At 46.4% G+C, this 22879-nt stretch overlaps 2 protein-coding genes across 7 annotated transcripts in view; both read left to right on the forward strand.

Annotated features, from left to right (window-relative positions):
• The window catches only part of RPL31 (ribosomal protein L31), a 279049-nt gene that overhangs the window by 107477 nt on the left and 148693 nt on the right, over positions 1 to 22879 (forward strand). The gene's annotated exons all lie outside the window — the stretch shown is intronic.
• Positions 1 to 22879, forward strand: part of NPAS2 (neuronal PAS domain protein 2) — a 147757-nt gene that overhangs the window by 40914 nt on the left and 83964 nt on the right. For 5 of the 6 annotated variants that reach the window (XM_075590384.1, XM_075590386.1, XM_075590387.1 and 2 more), the window contains exon 1: positions 18271 to 18339. The exons of the other annotated variant lie outside the window; for it this stretch is intronic. In XM_075590384.1, coding sequence (XP_075446499.1) covers positions 18305 to 18339 — 35 coding nt within the window. In that variant the 5' untranslated portion in view covers positions 18271 to 18304. Of the gene's footprint in view, positions 1 to 18270; positions 18340 to 22879 lie in introns of those variants that run through there. 6 annotated transcript variants of the gene reach the window in all.

The following is a 22879-nucleotide window of genomic DNA, read 5'->3' on the forward strand; positions in this document are numbered from 1 at the left end:
TTGACAACAGCAAACTGTAGTTATATACACAACTGCACATATTTGCACAAACAGGTGTGGGCATTATATAACAGGAGTGATAAGTCCTTTGAAAAGACAAATACTACAGAACAACATGTTCAGCTGAGTTCCTTACTTAGCATTGGCACAGTTTCAGGTCAGTGGGAGAGATTGTTGTTCTTGCCTCGAGATGAAACTCCATCCGCTTGCCAGAAATTAAGCCGTGTTGGTTTCCGGAATTAAACACAGAAGAAATTCTGCATTGAAACTCTGTATAACAGAAGGGTGAATGTACCACATTCTCCTGGCAGCCAAACTGTGTTTGGGGGTGTGGGGGTGGGGGGGCATAGATTGTAAGCTCCTCTGTCCCATTGCTGGCTCTTTACTGTATTTTCCCTATACTGTAATTTTGCAAAGTGCTGCTTACCCTGTTGGTGCTATAAATTTTTTTTTAACATATATACAGCAAATAGATTTATTAAAGACATTTTGTTAATGTTTTCTATGGGTTTCCTTTTCATTCAAACTATGGGGACTGTTTTTTTCTCCAGTTTTGCAGTCCAGAGACTGTGATAAATAGAACCCCCAGTGTGTTGTTTGACATTCTTTGCAGATAATGTCACTTGTTCTATGCCTAAAATAGAGGAAAGACATACTGTATTGCAGGAATATGTTCTATGGTAACTTTGGAGCATGGAAAGTGTATTTGTGTCAACAGTAATTAACTAGAAATAGCCATGTTAGTCCAGTTGCGATAGTGCAGAGTAAATGAGTACTTCAGTATTAGGTGATACATTTTTATTTGGACTAACAATACTGTAGGTATTATAAGACAAGCTTTCAAGAGTTTTCTCTCCCTTCCTCAGGTCAGCAATACTGATTTACAAAGATTGTATGAGCTTAACACATATGTAAAAAAAAAACTCCAGATAACAGGGAGATGTGGAGAATTAATTGCAGAGGGTAAATAAACATACAGGGCAATCAATAAATGGATGAAAGGGTTACTGAGATATTTGGAGAGCATGTAGGACATATTACCCCTTCACACTGCTGATGGATATATGGTCCTAGATGCTCTCCAAATATCTTAGTAACCCTTTCATTCATTTATTACTCTGTCAGCAGTAAGAAACTGTTTCTTGCCTCTGGTACAGATTGTAAGACGCCAAAAAGTGAAACAACCTTAAACCTAGCTGATTTGGGGGGGCCTGAATGAAGGGCTGTAACACAGGGGTGGGCAATTCCAGTCCTCAAGGGCCACCAACAGGTCAGGTTTTCAGGATATTCCCCTGTGCCAAAGCAGGGATATCCTGAAAACCTGACCTGTTGGTGGCCCTTAAGGACTGGAGTTGCCCACCCCGGGTCTACCAAGAAGATGTTTCTCAAAGTAGATTTTGTTTTATTTAATAGAACAGTACACAATTAGGATAAATAGTGCAGTGTTGTCTCGGTCTGACGAGGACAGGCACCCTGATCTAGACAAAGAATCTCTCCCAAAGATCTAGTATATACTGTGTACTTAGAAAAGCATCATCTCTATTTCATTCTTATGTTATTCTTGTACATACCATCTGCGCCGTTGCTTTATCTTCTGTGAACAATCTCCCATACATTCCTTATCTTCTGCATTCCTTTGGGATAATTTGTTTAAGGGGGATCCTTCTTTTCTTTGTATTCCATGTCTACAGTTAGTACCTAAATCATGTATTTGGCGTCTAAGGAGGGACAGACGAGAGAGCGGAATGGAACGTTTGGAAACTGCCCCTGGCGCTCTTCCGCCACCAGAACTCACCACCGGGCACCTTGACATTTGGCCGCGACCCAACACCTTTTTTTAATGTTCCATATCGCGCCGCTCATATGAATGTTCCCGACGGCCACCGGTCTGTGTCCGGCATGCCCGCTGCTCCTACGGAATACTTACCAGGGTAAGGTGCTGCTGGTACTGTCCTCTCCAGGGGAAACAAAATTGAAGTTTTAATCTCTTATATCCTGGGTCAATAGGAAGCCTAAACATCGTCCATCATGGCTTCCTGTTGGCCCACGGGGGATTTAAACCTCCATGAAGTAGTGATGGAACGTAAGTATCTCAGGAAGCAGGAGGTACCCAGAGCAGAAATTAACGTGGTTCAGCTCCGGGGAGACCTCCTGTTTCCTGTATATGTAAAAAAAAAAAAAGGAAGGGGCAGACGGAACTGCTGTCAGGACCGCCGATGATGGGGGGAGAGCTGGGACAAGTGTCGTGAGCCCTTGGGTCCAACTTCCATGTCTGGCTCCTGGGGCCTGTGTGTGCCGCAGGGGCCCAGCTATTCTCAGCTGCGGGACCCACTATCTCACACTAATCCCCCTTGGCGCCGGAAGTCAGGCCCAACTTCCACATCTGCCTGGGGTGCCCCAGCCACAGGACTGGGGGAGGGCTCCTCCCCCATGGTAAATTTATTGGGGGGATTGAGTGAGGGGAGGCAGAAATTAGTGAGAAAGGAGGGGAGATGGGGGATTAAGAGAGAGGAGGGGAATTGAGTGAGAGAGGATGGGGAGGGAGAAGTGAGAGTAGGGGAGGGGGACTGAGAGAGGAAGGGGAAAGGAATTAAGTGAGAGGGGATGGAAAGAGGGAGGGTTGAGTGAGAGGAGGGGGGATTGAGTGAGAAGAGGGGAGTGAGGGAGGATTGTGTGAGAAGAGGGGAGATTGAGAAAGGAGGGGGTTACGGGGATTGAGTGAGAGAGGAAAGGAGGGGGAGGGAAGAGTGAGAGAGAAGGGGTTGAGCGAGAAATGACATGGAGTGAGAGGAGGGGTAATTGAGTGGGAGAGAACAGAGGGAATTGAGTAAGAGAGGAGGGGAAGGGAGGAATGAGAGATGGGGCAGGAGAGACGCCACAGGGGGGCTGAGTGGAGAACAAGGGAGGGGGATTGAGTGAGAGAGGAGGATGGATTGAGTGAGAGAGGAGGGGGGAAGGGGATTGAGTGAGAGAAGCGGGGAGGGGGGAATGACACATGGGGGAGGAGAGGAGTAGAGGGGGGTTGAGTGAAAGAAGGGGAGGTGGGATTGTCACGATTGTGCTCGCCACAAACCTGGGTCGGACCGCGAGGCTGAGGTGGGGTTGTAAAAGCACCGACCTGAGACCGCGCAGGCTGATCCGGATTGCGCAGTTCGTTGTCGTACATCGCAGGATCAGGATAGGAGAAGACAGCGTCGTCGTTGTACAAGCCAGGGTCAGGGCTGGAGATATCAGGATAAACATTGTTCAAGCAAGAGTTTGGCAACATGTAGTCAGGAGAACCCCGCTTCAGCTTAGGAGCGCGGGGTTGGGCTCTGCGCGAGCGACGGCCATGGCCCATGGTGCTGGTCACAGGAGATGGTAAGCAGACCAGCGTAGCACACCGCTTAGCTGCACGGGTGAACCAGTGCTACAGCGCAAGAGTCCTGAGCGGCCTGGGGAATCCTCTGTAACAGCGCAGGAACCAGGACACGGCCTCTCTAGATTAGGGAAAGAGTAGGCCCCAGGAACCAGGAAGCTATAGAAAGACAGGGAAACCACCGCTGCAGTGCAGGAATCCAAGAAGCTGAAGGACGCAGGGACGAAACCTCTGCTTCTGTGCAGGAATCCAGGAGGCTGAAGGACGCAGGGACGAAACCTCTGCTTCAGCACAGGAGAACAGGAGCAGACCGCTGCGTGAATATAGCAGCCGGTCACAGGAAACAAGGAGCTGAAGTCAACAAGAAGAGTACTCAGCTACAACACAGGAGACTGGAGCAGACCGCTGCATGAATATAGCAGCCGGCCTTAGGAAACCTGGAGCTGCAGACAACAAGGAGAATACTCCGCTTCAGCATGAGAGACAGGAACAAGCGAGGGCTTGTGGCAGAACAGTAAGTGACATCCAGTAAGGACTATGCTCGGCAGGGAGCATTATGGGAAGACAGTACTTAAAGGCCAGCGGGCCAATCCCCGGAGGGGGGTGTGAAGGTACTGCTCCAATGAGTGAATGCAAGTCTAGGTTGCAGTGATAGGCTGCACAGCTGCAATAGATACCAGAGGGAGTGTGTATTGCTTTGGTGAGTGAATCCAGGCTGCAGCAAACATCAGGAGAGGTGCTCCAGGACTGCAAGGTAAGGCAACCAGTAAACCGTGGAGCGGATTCCTTACAGTACCCCCCCCTTCACGCGAGACCTCCGGGCGAACATGAGCACTCATAGAGTTGGAGGACCGGGAATTGTTGCTGAACCGTCTAGGATTGGGGTTAGAGTCGTACTCCAGAGACTCATGATTAGTCCTTAGTGTACCCCCACCCCCCGGTGAGAACTGTGGCCAGACAGGACCATCCATGGGCCTTGGGGACATTGAGTTGTTCCTAAAATTCTTTAGGTAGAAAGGGCATCCGTAAACGAGCAGTTCTTTGGTGAGTACAGTTCTAGGATATGAGATTGATGGAAGAAACATCCTTGGTACATGGCTCGCCTCGCAAAATGTCTTGGAAATCCAGGGCTGTGAAGAACCAGAGAGTTCCAGAGCAGAAACGGTAGAAGAACCCCCACTGAAAGCCCAGTCTTTAATAAAGGAACCTGAATCTAGGATCAGCGGCCCTGATAGTTGATCGAATACACCAGGAGGAACTTTGTAACAGAAAAAGTCTTGGCTGACCACTGCATGTTGGAATTTGCGAGGAATTTTTCCTCTAGAAGGCTCCCAGGTAATGGTTAGTAAGGGTATAGGCTGGTTGGAAGCATCTCCCGGTATTGGTATGGAAGGTGACAAGGCAAGCAGTAAACCAGGCATAGGGACCGAAATCTTGGGATACGTACAGAGTATTTCCAACTGAGAGGAAATAACAGGGGCAACCGAAAATTCTGAGGGACAAAACCATGGTTTGGCAGGAGCAGAGAAGCAACCAACAGTAGCGCTCTCCAATACTGGGAAATCTTCATTGGAAGATAGTATTGTCAGTGAATCAGGAATAGACCTTGGGATTTTCATGTCAGTATCTTGAGAAAAAGGCAGAGCCAGGGTAGTGGCGGGAGGGAAGCTAACATCAGAAGCTGAAGTCTGTACCTCAGTGACAGGGATCTGAGAATCAACAAGCAGCAAGTATGAACTATGAAAACTCTTAATGACAGGCACCTTAGGAGTACAAGGAGTCTATTCCTAAACTGCAATGGCCCTAACCACAGGGGTACCTAACCTGACAAAAACATGAATAGGTGTGTTTTCTAGTGCAAAATCTCTGATCACAGGACTCCTAACCGATAGTGAGGGTGTCTGGGTTTGATTAGAGAAAAAATCAGATGTATTGATAAGTGACTTAGAAACAATTACTGAGGTTCTAGATTTGCTGGACATGTGAGAAAAAATACCCTTTAAGACAGGAGCTTTAATCTCTTCCCAGAGTAACCCAATAGTTGCTGGGGCAAATTTAGACACAGTACTGAGGGACAGAGTTTCAGCAAATGCAGGACAGCTAAATAGCTCAGATTTAAACCCCAGGACTTGTAAAATAGGCATGATGGTCTCAGACAATACAAAGGGAGTGACCCCAGATATGCTGATCTCTGGAGGATAAACCTGGAGAGAGAAATCAGGGGAACCCTCAGCCAGAATAACCATCGTAGGAAGAGATTCAGAATCTGAAGGAGAAACACTACCTCTCAGAGTTTCAAAACCAGTAAGACACAATTCAGAGAAAGGAGAAACAGTGTGTGGGTTTCTTACTTGTCTATATGAAAAAGCGTCACTTTTGGGCGAAAACCGTGCGTCAGCAAACATTCCTGGGAACACAATATGAACCCCAGGAGGGACATACAGACTACTGTATGCTTTTAACCCTAAGCTTAAAGAGGAGGAGAACTCAGACAGTACCCGGGGGTTAATTAAAACTGTACTGGTCTCTGAAGTAGGTATTTGGTAAGGAATGTCTGGGAAACCAGAAATTACTGCAGACTCCCTAATATGGGAACTATGCGCTGAAGCAGGGATCACCGCTATGTGGGCGACAGGCTGGTTCAGTGAAATACCCGGGAGAAGGAACTCTGCGACCAAGCTTAGGGAAAAACCTGACTCCTGACTACTTTTATCAGGAACCAAAACTTTAGCCGAAGTCTCCTTAGGCGAAACTGCGGAAACTTGAGCTGAAGCAGGGGATTTATAGCAAAGAATATCTAAGGACTCCGTACGGTTATGGGAATCCCTCAATGCAACCTCTGCTGTCTGACTTGTGGATTCATTCTCTGAGGCTAAAACGAAGGCATTAACTTGGAGGCAGCAAGAATTTACAGGGGTTAATGCAGACAATGCCTGAGAGTAAAACACAGGAAATCTTTTCTCTGTACTAGGAGAGACCAGGAATCTCTCCTCTGGAGCTAGGGGCGTAACCATGGCTGGCAGAGAACAGGGAATTATCAAAGAAGACTCAGAGAGCTGCCCCTCAGGGGTTAATACAGAAATGACCCTGGGGACAGAACTTAGGGATTCTTTCTCTGACGGGGAAAGCGCACCGGACTGCCTAGCAGAGGTTAAAGCTGGGAAACCCTCAAGACCTAAAGAGAGGGATTCAGAGCTAGAAATAGGGGAACTAAGGGACTTATTCTCTGATACTAGAACCTTAGTGTTAGTTAGTGAAACATATGTACTCTCCAGGGGAACCTCACAGGACTGATCGGCAGGGGTTAACGTAGACATATCATTAGTGTCAGGGAACCCGGGCACACAATCAGAGCTAGGGACTGTGGCAGTTACTACGTTAGGAGATATTGCTAATGGGTTAGTTTGGTCATCTCCCGGAGACGGAGATACGTCCCCCGGTTTAGCGACAGGACTGGCAGCAGAGGAAAACCGCCAGAGGACGGCGTTAGCGGCCAGGGGGCGATCCTGTTTTAACAAGCAGTCATCCAATACCATGGAAAGTACATGCAGCGTGTCGTGAGCGAGAGCCACCATGACGGAAGGGTCCGGGAGTACTAAAGGAATGTCCAATGATAAAGCCAGGGCATTGAGTGTACTACAGGCGTTGACCAGTTCCACAGGACTCACCTTATCCCCAGTTAAAGGGAATCAGGGGAGAAAACACTGTTTACACTGGCCAGATACTGTTTTAAGTCTCTGAGGCAGTAAGCCTTACAAACCAGATCATTACGGCATTTCTTTTGCAAGGGAGTTAAGCCCTCCGACATAAACGGATCTTCCATCAGGGGTATTATATCGCACAAATAATCATTCTCAAACTGGGACTGGTCTACAGACCGGGACAGATTTTTAGGAAAAAACTTACCAACCCGCACCTCAGCGGGGTCCGAGTTTGTGGGGCCGAGCATACTGTCACGATTGTGCTCGCCACAAACCTAGGTCGGACCGCGAGGCTGAGGTGGGGTTGTAAAAGCACCGACCTGAGACCGCGCAGGCTGATCCGGATTGCGCAGTTCGTTGTCGTACATCGCAGGATCAGGATAGGAGAAGACAGCGTCGTCGTTGTACAAGCCAGGGTCAGGGCTGGAGATATCAGGATAAACATTGTTCAAGCAAGAGTTTGGCAACATGTAGTCAGGAGAACCCCGCTTCAGCTTAGGAGCGCGGGGTTGGGCTCTGCGCGAGCGACGGCCATGGCCCATGGTGCTGGTCACAGGAGATGGTAAGCAGACCAGCGTAGCACACCGCTTAGCTGCACGGGTGAACCAGTGCTACAGCGCAAGAGTCCTGAGCGGCCTGGGGAATCCTCTGTAACAGCGCAGGAACCAGGACACGGCCTCTCTAGATTAGGGAAAGAGTAGGCCCCAGGAACCAGGAAGCTATAGAAAGACAGGGAAACCACCGCTGCAGTGCAGGAATCCAAGAAGCTGAAGGACGCAGGGACGAAACCTCCGCTTCTGTGCAGGAATCCAGGAGGCTGAAGGACGCAGGGACGAAACCTCTGCTTCAGCACAGGAGAACAGGAGCAGACCGCTGCGTGAATATAGCAGCCGGTCACAGGAAACAAGGAGCTGAAGTCAACAAGAAGAGTACTCAGCTACAACACAGGAGACTGGAGCAGACCGCTGCATGAATATAGCAGCCGGCCTTAGGAAACCTGGAGCTGCAGACAACAAGGAGAATACTCCGCTTCAGCATGAGAGACAGGAACAAGCGGGAGCTTGTGGCAGAACAGTTAGTGACATCCAGTAAGGACTATGCTCGGCAGGGAGCATTATGGGAAGACAGTACTTAAAGGCCAGCGGGCCAATCCCCGGAGGGGGGTGTGAAGGTACTGCTCCAATGAGTGAATGCAAGTCTAGGTTGCAGTGATAGGCTGCACAGCTGCAATAGATACCAGAGGGAGTGTGTATTGCTTTGGTGAGTGAATCCAGGCTGCAGCAAACATCAGGAGAGGTGTTCCAGGACTGCACAGGACTGTAAGGTAAGGCAACCAGTAAACCGTGGAGCGGATTCCTTACAGGGATTGAGTGAGAAGAGGGGTAGCATGGATTGAGTGAGGGGAATGAGAGAGATGGGGAAGAGGGGGGATTGATAGAAATGCGTTGTGTGAGGAGGCGTAATTGAGTGAGAGGAGGCAGGATTTAGTGAGAGGAGGGGTGGAGGGAGGATTGCGAGAGGAAGGGGATTGAGTGAAAGCGGAGCGTGAGGGGAGATTGAGTGAGAGAGCGGAGTTAGAGGAAGGGGAGAGGAGGGATTGAGTGAGACAGAAGGGGGAATTGAGTGAGAGGAGGGACGGGTATTGAGTGAGAGGAGGGGAGGGGGCAGGAAGAGAGAGAGGACGGGGGTAATGAGTGAGAGAGGACGGAGAGCGTGGAGGGAGGGGTAGTGATAGAGGAGGGAAGATTAAATGAGAGAGGATGGGGAGGAGGGATTGAGAGAGAAGATGGGGGAGGGGGAATTGAGTTAGTGAAGAGGGGATTGAATGAGAGATGATTGGGTTGGGGGATTGAGAGAGAGGAATGGGAGGTGGATTGAGTGAGGAGGAGAGGGAGAATTGAATGAGGAGGAAGGTGGGATTGAGTGAGAGAGGGGCAGGGAGGAGTGAAAGAGGAGGGAGGAGAGGAGCAGAGGGTGGATTGAGTGAGATAAGAGGGGGGATTAGGAGAGAGCAAAGGGGGATTCAGTGTAAGAGGAGAAGGGTATTGTGTGGGAAAGGAGGGATTGAGTGAGAGAGGAGGGGTGGAGGGATTGAGAGAGGATGGGGATTGAGTGGGAGAGGAATTTAGTGAGAGAGGGGAGTGAAAGAGAAGGGGGTGAGAGAGGTAGGGGAGATCAGGGATTGAGTGAGAGGGGAGGGGGTGAGAAGAGGGGAAGGTGGTGCAAGGGGGGGCAGAGAGAAAGGAGGGGGGATGGAGGGATTGAGCAGGAGTAGGGGGGATTGAGTAAGAGAGCAGGGGGGGGGAGTGACTAGTCTTGGGCCCCGGAAAAGCAGTCGGCGGACTTGAATGCTGCTTTAAAGTTCTCAAACAATTATGTTTATGTAACATAATATCCAAAATATACTACTTTGTTAACGACTAGTAGTTGAATGCTCATATCTAAATGAGAAAAGTGTACTGATACTTCCAAGTTCTTGTAATGTGAAAATGTTATGGAAAATAATAGGATTCTGTCCGTTGCCTTACAAAACTTGAGTAAAAGAGAGGTAAAACGTTCATTAAACCCTTTGATTCGTGAATATACACATGCAGCCTAAACGTTATTGCAGCCGTTATCGCATGACAACTGGTGTGAGTAGTAATGCGTTTTCATGTGATTTGCCAAATATCTGTGTGTGTTGGAAATATCTTGTGATTTACATGTCAAGTCACGCGATTTAGTGCCTTATTCCATCTGTAGTATACTATACTTTTTTATTATCCTGTGTTTTCAGTCTTTTTTCTTGCTTTTTCGTATGAAATGCGTTTCCCTTTTCAGTTATTATGAATTGTAAAAATTACATAATTTCATGGACAAAATGCAACATAGGCCTAAATTAGCACTGATATTTTTAATAAGATACACATTTTGGTTATTTATGCCTTTTCTTTTTTATGACACATGCTAATATTTGGTATAGTTTTAGAAAGTTTTTGAATTTTAGTTCGAGTGGACGTTCTGAAGAGGGAGCCTTATTTATTATCTTGTTTACTCATGTTCCAAACTCATCATTTTAACACCTACAGTAGACAAGGGAAAGGAACGGGGGGTGATATTTGTCAGGTAACCAAAAGGCAGAAGCCAAGGAACTAAAATAACCCCAAACTCTCAATTTGCAACTTTCATTCACCAAAATGAATAAATGTAACATATTACTGTCATTAGTCCACTTTGTTCCTATTTGGGACAGCACCTTTAAGTATTGCCTGTAATTATTCTATTATAAGAAAGTCTGCAACTTGTTAGTGTTGTTTTAAATATGAGAGGCATGTGTACATAGTAGTTGTGTTATGTGTAATGACTGTGTTTTGCACCAGAATTTCTTCAGGTATGCAGCCAGAATAGACTAAACCTAAATCAAACATTTTATAGCTTTTGAATGGTTTGAATTCTAGATTAGAGTGTTATGGGTATTGTCATCAGCATGATCTTGGCGTGTATTCCATTTTCTATTGGTATGATGTTGAATTCAGTGTTCTTAAAAGCACATTGAAATGCAACACGCCTCCAATCGCGTCATTCTATCTGCTGGGGATGAGCACACATCACCCAGCAGAGAGGAGCGGACGCGCAGTAGCGTAGCAGCCTGTCTGAGCTCAGCCTTACTGACCCTCTATCCTACCACAGTGAGGAAGGGGATCCCCTACTGGGACCCTGGAAAGATAGGGATTGAGAATATCACTGTCATGCCTGTATGCCCGCAGGCCTGGCAAGACCCCAATACTGAGGTGGGAACGGTATTACCACACACCCACAGCAGTGGGGGCAAGCCAGTGTGGTATGGCGTTGCTGGGCCTGTAGAAAAATAGTATTATACTTGCAACGTCCTTGATGGTAAACGTAAGAGTGGTCGTGTCCGTGCGCCAAAGTCCAGGGGGTACAGAAAGCAGAGCAGTCAAAGTTCGTAAGCCAAGTCCAAGGGTTCCAGAGGTCAGCAATGTAGAGTTCGTAGCAAGGTTCAAGGGGTACAGAGAGCAGGGTAGTCCAGGACGAGCAGGGGTCAAAGCCAGAGAAATCCAAAGATACAAAGGAGCAGGTACAGGCTGGAACACAGAGAGAGCAAAGCATAGGACTGCACACAAAGGGATAACAGGAACTATGCAGAGCGATGATAGAGAGGGCAGACAGGGATTATAAAGGAAGGAACACCAATGGGAGAGAGAGGAGGAGCAGAGAGGGAAGTGGGAGACAACAGGGATAGGTCAGGAGGAGAGAAGGAGGAGACAGAGGGGTCAGACAGAGAGATAGCTTGCAGGGTATGGGAGGAGGAGTCAAGAGATTGACAGGCCTTAGAAGAGGAGCGTGTGCGCGCGCCCTCTGTAAGATGAGAGTGCACACACACAGGCTGCGTCACGAGACGCGCGGAGCGCCGCGGGCACACCAGTGGAGGGAAACGGAGGAACGGAGGGGACCACCACCAGAGGTGAGGGAATGGCAGAGGGCACTGAGGAGGTCTGGGAGCGGGGAGCGTTGCCGCAGGGGCTCGGGGACCGCACTTCCACTGCAGCAAGGGATTCTAGGAATTGACATGCAACTGAGCACACAGTGCCACCTTTTATCTCAAGCTCACATTACATGAACAACCCTTAGCCAATGCACTCTGCTTTAGACCAACTCAATCTCATTTGAGCAAATGCCAGCATCCAACCTCACACTGATGATACCCATCAAGGTTGAAACATGTCTGTGAGTGTGTTTACTGGCTTTGCATCTCCCAAGCCCTTGCTTAAAAGCTGCGTCTAAAGCAGCATGCATTGGCTAAGGGTTGTTCATGTAATGTGAGCTTGAGATAAAAGGTGGCACTGTGTGCTCATTTGCATGTCATTTCCCAGAATCCCTTGCTGCAGTGGAAGTGCTGTGTGCTGGGCGATAATGGTGAAAGACAGGGTTGCATACCTGTCTAAGACATGCAAATGAATATACAGTAATATTTACAGTTGCTTTATGCTTTACTGTGGAGGGTTTTTGTCACTTTTTTTACCCACCATAACCTTAATATATATATATATTGCTTTCACTAATACACTTTGATTTTCAACATTGAGTGCTGTCTCTTGTTTACCAATCCTTGGAACGGTAACATATAACTATATATATATATTATATACAGTATAAAGTATAAAAACGAATAAAATAATGACTAAACAAATAATAATTTCTCCCCCCCCCCATGCCCAAACTTTTCCCCTCCTTGATGGAGGAGGGAGAGTGAGTGAGACAGAGGGGAGTGAAATACATGGGAAGAAGGGGGGAAAGAGTGGGCTCATGAGGTGTAAAATAGTGGGGGCTCGCAAGACCACCGACACCGACACCGTAACTCTAGTCTTGGGCCCCAGCAAATCTGCCTGCGGCCCTGGACCTGCTAGCTGTAGACAGAGCCTTTGGTGAGCCCGGAGTAGTGTCGCTATGGAAAAAATCCGTCTGCAAGCAGAAGCATCATGCCTCAGAGATTACAGATTCTCGCTACAACGTCTGTCTTGACGGCTAAAATGGATGATACGCGCACGCAGACAGGGAGGGTGCAACAGGAGACAACAACTACAATCAATGCTGATTATATACAACTGATAACCAGACGGATTATGCAAAATATAGAACAAGCTCAAAGATCAATGCTTTGATAAATTTAACAGAAAACTTGCTGAAATAATGGGCATTGCCATTAAACAAGTGACCATACCTGCAAAACATGGCCAAGAACAGTCATTGCCCAACTCGCCCCTGAATACCCCAGGGTGGTAATGCCTGCAAAACATGACCAAGAACAGCCATTGCCCACAGCCCAACTCACCCCTGAATACCCCAGGGTGGTAATACCTGCAAAGCATGGCCAAGAACAGCCACTGCCCACATCCCAACTCCCCCTGAATACCCCAGGTTGGTAATGCTGCAGGAAGGAGACATCAATGCTTAGCCTCATGACATAGTCTTAGACTGCATCCCCCGTGGCACGGACCTCGCTCAAGCTTGCGTGTGGTGACGTCACCAACTCTCCATGAGCGTTGGAATGTCCTGCAACTTTTCCGGTAAGCGCGAGCGGGGGGGGCGGTGGCTAAATAGTGACTGGCGCTGATTGGCTGAGGAGGTCATGTGACCCCTCATCGCGCCTCAACGTCAATTTAATCTGTCTTGGCAAGCACCCAGCGCCCGTGAGCGTACGTGCACGATCACGGGCGCGATGCATGAGCGTGGCCGGATAGATTTAAATTGATTGTGCTGACCACGCCAAGTGCAGTCAGCGGCAGCGTGGATGCAGCCTTACAAACGGCATAGTAGCATGAGTATCTCGAACTTGTTGTTTTCCTATTCTATGAAGTTATATTGATTCTGTTATACCATGCTCACCTTGGTGAAACATATTACTCTGGGAGAAGGTCACTTTATCTGTTTATTGTTCTGCTAAACTTGCTATTAAACCTCACTATAACTCACCGCTCTGGAAACTATTTAAAGAATATTGGATGTTATAAATACTGAGGATTTAATATTGGCTTTTATTATCCTGACACATCAGGCAACTCAGTTTATGGGGACTTTAAACATCTGTTAGCTTGTGAATCGTCTCCCAGAATCTTTGCAACCTTAGCTTACAGTTATTACATTCTGCCTCCAGTCTCCTAACGATGGGATCCAGTCTCCCTAACAAGGGGATCCAGCTTCCCTAATGATGGGATCCAGTCTGTGCTCAGATTATTATATTCTCATCCCAGCGGCTAAAGTTTAAGTTTTTCTTTGCTCTAGTTCATTTAGATCAGCGTTGCGCAAACTGGGGAGCGCGACCCTCAACGGGGCGCAAGATTTTTATGGGGGGGGCGCAGACAGTTGCAGAGGTCCCGCGCTCTCCCCCCAGGCATTTAAATTAAATGCCAGGGGACTGCGCGAGGCCTCTGCAACCTCTACTTACCGAGGTTCAGCCGGCTCCAGGACGCATTACCATGTGTCATGTGACGTCACGGCTGCCACGGTAATGTGATGGGGGGGCGCACCAAGGAGGAGAGCAGGCACGCGGGGGGGCGCAGCAAAAAATGTTTGCGCCCCCCTGATTTAGATCATTAATATTACGTTGAAAATAAAAAGTGGGCTTTATAGTTTACCTGATGTATGCACACGATAATATATACACCTGATATGTGCACGTGATATGCGTTTTATGTGTGTATGTTGCTATTATGCACTGCTCTGCTAATTGTGTATATTGTATGTGAAAATGCATCTCATTGTAGTGTTACAAAGCCTGCTAATAAATAAAGGTTTAAAAAAACAAAAAAGAGTGGTATTGTTCTCTTTGATGAATCTGCTGCAGTAACTTTTGATGAAGTAATATTGCTGAAATGAATATACTATTGATACTACTGAAATGGACAGGGGGGGGGGGTCCTCTGGAGAAGGATTGAAGGTGATGTTCTGTTTCCAGTTTGTCTATTCTGTTTCCATTTTGTCAGTAGATTTATGACTGTGCCTGAAGTAACACCCACATTCCTGATATCAAGAAGTACCTGATTCCTACAGAGAGCTGTTTTAATGATCTGTAAAAGGATTGGTTTAAGAATTAAGGAGTGGTTATTATAATCTGCCTAGTAACCTATTTTAAACAAAGGAATCTAAAGTGTATATAAAGTCTGCTTGGGCCCTCCCCTAGCAGAGAGTCTCATTCACTTTTGAAGGTGTAGGATCATACTTGGCGCTGTACTATGCAATAAACTTCTCATTATCTATGACCCATGTTTGTGAGTTTGCAAACGACACTTTGCAAAGAAGGTGATTTGCATATGTAAATTAGTTTATTTTACAGGTAGTCTCAACATATTGTGTGTGTCTCTCTCTCACTTTTTTTAACCCTGTAAATAGTGTGACCAGATTTCCAAAAGTAAAAACCAGGACACATTACAAACTTATTTCTAAAACAAATTACATCACAAAAATAAATATAATGGTATTTGTCTAATAGCTTCCCCATTTATGCTGGATTATTGCTTTTTCTCTCCCTATTTCTTATCCATCTCTTCTCCCTCCCCTCTCTCTTCTGCACATATTCTCTCTTCTCCCTTCTCACTCTCTCCCCTTTTCTGTCTATCCCCCTCTTCTCCCCTCTGTCTTCTCCCTTCTCCCCTCACTTCTTCCCCCTCTTTTGCCTACTGCCTACCCCCCTCTTCTCCCTCTCCTTTCTTGTCCATCTTCCATCTCCCCCCCTCTCTTCCCTTTCCCAATCTTTTCCCTCTCTTCTCTATCTTCTCCTTCTCCCCTCTCTCTTCCCCTCTCTTCTCCCTATCCCCCTCTCTTCTCCCTCTCCCCTCTCTTCTTCCTATCTCCTCCTCCCTGAAGTCATCTTCCTAACCATCTAAATGGGGCAAGAGATGCAACAGATTTATCAAAATGAATTGTCAGGTTGAAGTCTGGTACATCTATTGAATTCTCAATGTGGAACATGTGCTCCAATGCCGGGTCCGTTATAGGTACAAACTTATGTTTTATCCCAAATGAATCCACAAACACCATAGGGGGGTAACAATATGAAGATTGACGTCACATTTCCTGTGGTATGGTTTCCTTAATGGGGACCTATATTCCGTGAAGGGACTGAGCAAAGGAACAAATCCCTGCACAGAACCTCATTGGGATAGGCCCTGGAACACTATTATGCCACAAAGTATTATGTCAAGTTGAATAAAGTCTGTTACTCACATCTCTGGAGTCTCCCCATCCAGTATTGGTGTGTGGAGAGTGCTGCAACTTGTTAGAAGATCCAAATAAGCATCCATAGAGGTGAAGGCGCACAGCAAAGAGAGTGGGTCAGAAAGTACTAAAAAATAAACTTTATTGGTCCATAAGAGAAAGAATGGAGGTGCAAAAAACCCTCCTACATGTTTCGTGCACCAAGCACTTTGTCAAAGGTGTTCTTTCGTCGCAGCGTTCTTTCTTTCCTTGACGTTCGAAATGTATTGGATGGGTCTTTTGCCACATTAAAGTGCCCTTTTAATCATTTTTTTTGTCCTGGGTTCTTCCTGCTCCGTTTGTGCTGGTGCGCTTTTTGGTCTCCCTTTTCCCTGTATTGCATTGAGTAGCTGCACAGCCTGCCTGCCTGCCCTACCAGGATGTGAGTATTTGCATATTTTTCAGGGGAACCTGCCAATGAGATTGATGGTGAGTGGGTTGCACCACACACCACCTGTCTTCAGGAGGATAGTACCCATTATATGACACAATAGGTACTATATCAATTGTTAGTACCCTGGTACAGTGGTCTGGCTTATTATCATTTTGAGATATACCTGCATTTGAGCGCTTCAGCTATTTTCCATAATGTCAAGAGGGTACAGAATAAAAAGGGGTTATGGAGCAGACTGAAATATAGATATATAAGGTTTTGTCGTGAAATTTAAAAAAATAAATAAATATGCAGAACATTTTGCAAACACAGTTGGGGCAGTTTCACACATCTCTAGCAAGGATTGCCTTTACATTAATAAAAGTACTGTCACGGTTTCAAAAGTCGAGTCAACATGCTGGGCACCTACTCAATTGGCCCCATGGTATGGTAGATGGTACACATACAATTTTAGTTCTTGCCTTTAATCATCAAGATGTGCATGCTGGTCCAGTTATGTTCTGTATTCAAGTATGTGTTGTTGTAATCACCTGGTGTGCATCAATTCCTACAAAGTGTTTTCTGTGAGAGGGATTTGAATTAAGAGAACTAGTACAAGGGAGTAAAAAAAAGGCTGACAGACGTTAGAGCAGAGTTGGGCAATTATTTTGGCTCGGGGGGCCGCTTCAAGACCATTAGTACGCTTCAGGGGCCACAAACTTAATGAAGATTAAATATGTGGTCCCACATGCTCCCCTCCTTACCCACTTCTCCCCCACATATTCTTCTTCTCACCTGCATACCTCCCCTTTCTATTACTCCCTTCACTCCCCCTCCCTTTCTTTCACTCCTTCCTTTATCTCACTCCCTCCTTTTATCACTCTCCCCTCCCTTCTTCTCCAACCACTCACCCCCTCTTCTCTATAACCCCCAATTCTCTCATTTTTCTCTTCCCCCCACCCCCAACCCCTATGACCTCTTCCATTCTGGAGTCCTATCTAAGGTGTGAGTAGTAATGCGGTGGCGGATGCAGCTTTGGATGAACTTATCCACATGATTATGGAAGTTGGTGAACTTCTGTTGGAGCCTAACTTCTATGTTAGGCCCCATCTGGGTGGGCTGTCACCACCACTGCTCTCTCTTTCTGCCACTGCTGCCACCACCGCTCTCTCTCTCTCTCTCTTGACACCTCCACTCTCTCTCTTGTCGCTGCCAGTCTTGCAGCTGAGGTGAGAGAGGTTTGGAGAGAAGGTGTGCTGAAGAGAATAGTTTGTCGGTCTGGATGTGGTCTGCGGGACATATTTTGCCCACCCCTGGGTTAGAGGACGAATAGAGAAGACTGTGGTATAGTGTTTAAATTCCAGCTTTATGACCCTTTTCTATACTGTATATACGTCGAAGTGGCCATTCGGGAGGAAAATCCTTAAAGACTTCAAAGGGAGGATTTGGGCAAAAGAGCCTGAATGGTCACTTTGGCATATGTAGCATTACCTCTTGGCTTCAATTATTTGGGGTCAAGACATCTTGTTTTACAGTGCCTTAGATATCACTTCAAGGTATAGGGACTCATTTTATATGCATTATTCCACCTGTTCAGAACTGCATTGAATAATAGAACTAAAAAAGAGAAAATAAGGTATTATTAGTCGTAGTATTTTCATTAGGCTACAGTAAGTGAATACAACAAAGTATTTTGTACATTCTCAACTTCAACAATAGATTTGCAAGGTTCAGTACACAGAGATGTGAATGCAAGCTATGTAACGCCTGCACTTGACAGCTTTAATTTCAATGGTTGTTAACCAGGGATGTGCATTGCATTTCTCTGCATGCCTCTGTAATGACACTAATGGGCTAAAGCCATCATGCTATTGACTGAGAACTTGACTCATATAAAATATGATTGGTAGCAGACTATGACAATTACATCATCACAGTGCAACAATGTTGCTGAACTGACCTACTTTTTGCTATTTGCTGAGAGCAGGCTAATCCTGTTTAGCATGGCTGAAGGAGGATGGGCAAACCAGAAACATTTCTGAACTATGAAACTAAACATTGTTCAATTAGTTTACATGTTCCACTGTTTTCTGTGGTGATGAGAGAAATATTTGAAACATGGTGGCATTTTTATTCTGGCCGATTCATCCAAGGTGCGTGTCATTATTAGTACTTCTCTATAGTTATAGCACTAAATAAGTATTCTGCTATCTACAGAATTAATATACAAACAAGTATATGGAATACAGAATAGAGGGATAGAAGTATCTTAAAACAAAAGTCATCCTTGGGCTGCCACAAAGAGCTTGGAGTATGTTGGAAGACTTATTTTGATATTAGGACATTAGTGGTTGAATTCCTGCCCTGGCCTCTTGCACTCATTTGGGCCAGTCATGTCTCACAGTGCCTCACACACAGTGAGGAATATGATATTAGGAATACCTTATCAGTTATTAATATAAGAAGAATTTGCCCACAAAACCGTTTGTGAACATTTGTGGGTGGCACAAAAAGTTGCAAAAATCACAAACATCACCAAAAACAGCAAATAGAGATCAACTTTAATTCCAAAGTTCAGGAAAAGTTGGTAGGTTATTAAGCAAAAATTGGCCAAATTTGGTAGGTTTTGCAATAGCTATAAAACATTGAGTAGTACATTTCTACTTTATTTTACTTTGGCTTATGTAGAACCAATTTCACATCTCTAATCAGTATCAGTCTTGTAGAATATTCACTGTTTGCCATGTCTACGTTTGGTGTCAAATAGTCTCTGTCAGGTCTTGAGAGCCAGTCATCAAAGTTGAGCTACTTCTATGTGTAGTGAAGGTTTAAACATCTTAGTTCTTTCTATTAGACTTGTTTGCTTTGTCAGGCTGAGTGGTCAAAACATGCTACTCTTCAGAATAATGAGACAGTATTGTATTTGAAAGATACAGTTTAGGCTTTACTGCAAACGACATATACAAACACATTTTAAAAACAATGGATGATAGAATATATCTAATGCAGATATATATATATATATATAGAGAGAGAGAGAGAGAGAGAGAGAGAGAGAGAGAGAGAGAGAGAGAGAGAGAGAGAGAGAGAGAGAGAGAGAGAGAGAGAGAGAGAGAGAGAGAGAGAGAGAGAGAGAGAGAGAGAGAGAGAATCCACAGAAGCAGCCGGCACTCCACTTGCAAGTAGAAAAAATTGGGTGCTTGTCCCATAAAGCGATAATAAACCATACGATACCGTTTGAAGCACGAGATCAGGAGACAGCACTCTGGTAAGTTTGATCACAAGTTTTTGTATTGAAAAAGACACATAAACCAACGTTTCTTGAGAAAGGTCCCACTGGGGGACCGAAACGTCGGTTTATGTGTCTTTTTGAATACAAAAACTTGTGATCAAACTTACCAGAGTGCTGTCTCCTGATCTCGTGCTTCAAACGGTATTGTATGGTTATATATATATATATATATATATATATATATCTTATTATATATTTGTGAAAGCACTGTATGCCTGTCTGCATCTCCTGTGTCCCTAGGGGAAATCTCATTGGTCCCTTGGGCCGGCTGCCCCCACACCTCTCATTGGCCTGAGGCGGAGTGACGACACACACACACACACACACATCTCCCGCTCTCTTACCCGCCGGTCCCGGAGGCTCATCTCCCGCTCTCTTACCCGCCGGTCCCGGAGGCTCCGCCTCTTCCTCCCCGAACATCAGCCTCCAAGTCATCATGACCCGCGCGCACCTCCTCCTCTCCCCGTGTCTCCCTGTTTCCCACGCTTTCACCCCCCCCCCCCGCGGCGCCGCAACAGTCAGCGGGGGAGCGGAGCGAGCGCCCGGGACACCCCCCACGGCTCTCAAGCACGCGCCGCGCGCCCCCGCGCTCTCATCCTCCCCGGGATGCCATGCGCGCACCTCCTCTCCCCGTGTCTCCCTGTTTCTCGCGCTTTCACCCCCCCCCCCCACGGCGCCACTACAGTCAGCGGGGGAGCGGAGCGAGTGCCCGGGACACCCCCCACGGCTCTCAATTGTGTGCATGCGCCGCGCGCCCCCGCGCTCTCCTCCTCCCCGGGATGCCGCTGTGTCCGCTCCCCGCACTCTCCGCACTGTGACCCGCCTCCTGTACTGGCTGCATGGGTTCCCACACCTGCAGCTCTCCCTGCGGCCCGGGGGCAGCGACTTCAACCCCACGGACAGCGGCTACCGGCAGGTCAGTGCCACCCGCGGCCTGTGTGCAGGGGTGTGTAAGTGCCACGGCCTTTATACAGGACGTGAGTGGGTCTGTCCTTAGCCTGGTAGTGGGTGCAGCTCTGTCTGTGGGACAAGGTGCAGCCTGTGGCTGTGAAGTTCCCTGTGTCAGTGGGTGCAGCCTGTGGCTGTGATGCCCCCGTGTCAGTGGGTGCCTGTGATGCCCCCGTGTCAGTGGGTGCCTGTGATGCCCCCGTGTCAGTGGGTGCCTGTGATGCCCCCCCTGCCCTTTGCCCACCCGCCCCTCCCTGCCCTTTGCCCCCCCTGCCCCTCCCTGCCCTTTGCCCCCCCTGCCCCTCCCTGCCCTTTGCCCCCCTGACCTTTGCCCTCCACGCCCCTTGGCCCCCCCCGCCCTTCCACACCCCTCCCCCCTGCCCTTCCACGCCCCTCCCCCCCTCCCTTCCACTCCATGCCCCCTGCCCTTCCACACCCGGGCAACGCCGGGTATATCAACTAGTATATATATATATATGAAAAAAGAAGAAAAGTAAACAGGCGCACACCATAGATGACGAAACGCGTAGGGCGTGTTTGACAGAAGCCGTCACTTGCCCATGAACTCTGATAGTGCTGGATGAGAGACGCTTGTTCCTGTTCTCCCATAATATCGCTGCCGAACTGAGACCTTGGAGCTACTTTTTCCCGGAGGGACTCTGTGTGAAGGGCGCCGAGTTGGAGGGATGTCACTTCCGGCTGCATGTAGGAGAGACACGAGAGGACGCCATTGCTCAAATCGGACGGCGTTGCTGGCACATGAGAGCCAATCTCATATCTGCTTACAATTTCAGTACTCTTGTGAGTGGGCAATTGTCTGATTTTAAGTTCTATAAACATTTGTTATTACGTTAATGCACTAGGTGTGCGCCTGTTTTCTTTTCTTCTTTTTTCATAGGTATAATCGGGGAATAGTGAACCCCTTGAAACGGGCTGCCAAATACCTGGAGGACATTACTTTTGGAACGGGACTTTGTTTTTTCAGAGGTTATTTATAAAGGTTTTTTATTTAATATTCTTTTATATTCATTTATGACATTATACTGAAGTATTTTTCATTTTTATTATTTTTATTGTTTAGTATGTTGGTGTTTTATTAACATCATATTTACTATTTTACATTCTTTGTTAATACTGATTCACAGTTTTATTTTGCTATTATCATACCACCCCACTGGACGCATTTACAGTAGGGTTAACTAGTTCTTCAAATCCATAGCTTTGTTTGGGATATATTAGAGGCGCTACTTCATTTTCCTTTGGTTCTTTTGATATATATATATATATATATATATATATATATATATATATATATATATATATATATATATATATATATATATATATATATATTGTATGTATTATGATTAGTTGTTCAATAAAACGTACCACTGGAGTTTGTAACATAATAGCATTAACCTAAAAGCTTCTTCTGTTGGGACTGAAATGTGGATAGATGAGTAATCATGTTGATACTCCATTAAATACCTACAGTATATGTACCAGATTTAATTATACATTGTGCAATGCTGGCATAATTCGTTATAACCAATTCTAAAATCAGCTGTGATGTAGAAAATGTCTTAAAGTTACAAGAAGTCAGGGCTTTTTGTGAAGATGAGCAACCTGTCTCATGGGCAACTCTGAGTCAACAAATATTCAACTTTTCTAGCATTTTTGGGATTTTCAATGTATTATAACTTCATTTTCTTTATTAAGTTGGTTTCCAGACATGCTGTACTCCAAAAATAGGCCATAAGCAAAGTTAAATATTTCCTAGACTGAGCATTTAAAGGGGTGAACCAGAGAGTTATTTATCATTCTGTCAGACATAAAACTAAGAACTGATGCAAAAAATAATAATCACTTTATTTCATATTGCGCTTTTCACCAAATGGGAATTAAAGCCCTTCACAATTACAATATAGTGTGCGGTACGCTGCACATAGGATTTTTACCGACACTGTCTCTTCCCAGATGAGCTTACACTTTAAGTTTTTGGTGCATGATGCATAGGGAGATAAAGTGATTTGCCCAAGGTCACAAGGGATTGACACAGATTCCCCTGCTTCAAACTCAGTATCATTGTTTTTCAGAGTCATTGCCTTTACTCACTGAGCTATTCCTTCAGCAACAGATTCATAAAAGAAAAAAAATCCTAATTAAATCAATAAGGTTTTTTTCTTAAGTATGTCAAACTTATTTAGCCGAGCCCCTTCTTACCTCCAGTGCGGGGGGCTTGGGGGAAGGCAGAAGGTGGATAGGAGCCCCGCAGCTCCCTGACGAACTCGGAGTGCAGGGGGTCGCCATTTTAGATGTCACGCATGCGCAGAAGAAGTGGTGTGCATGCGCAGTGAGATAGATGTTGTGGCGGCCATGTTAGGTGGCTCCGCAAGACGATGCGCAGGACTACATGTCCCATGGTGCTCAGCGGGTGGGGCTGCTAACATGGG

The sequence above is a fragment of the Ascaphus truei genome, chromosome 3 (genome assembly GCF_040206685.1).
Source record: "Ascaphus truei isolate aAscTru1 chromosome 3, aAscTru1.hap1, whole genome shotgun sequence".
In the NCBI taxonomy this organism is placed as follows: Eukaryota; Metazoa; Chordata; class Amphibia; order Anura; family Ascaphidae; genus Ascaphus; species Ascaphus truei.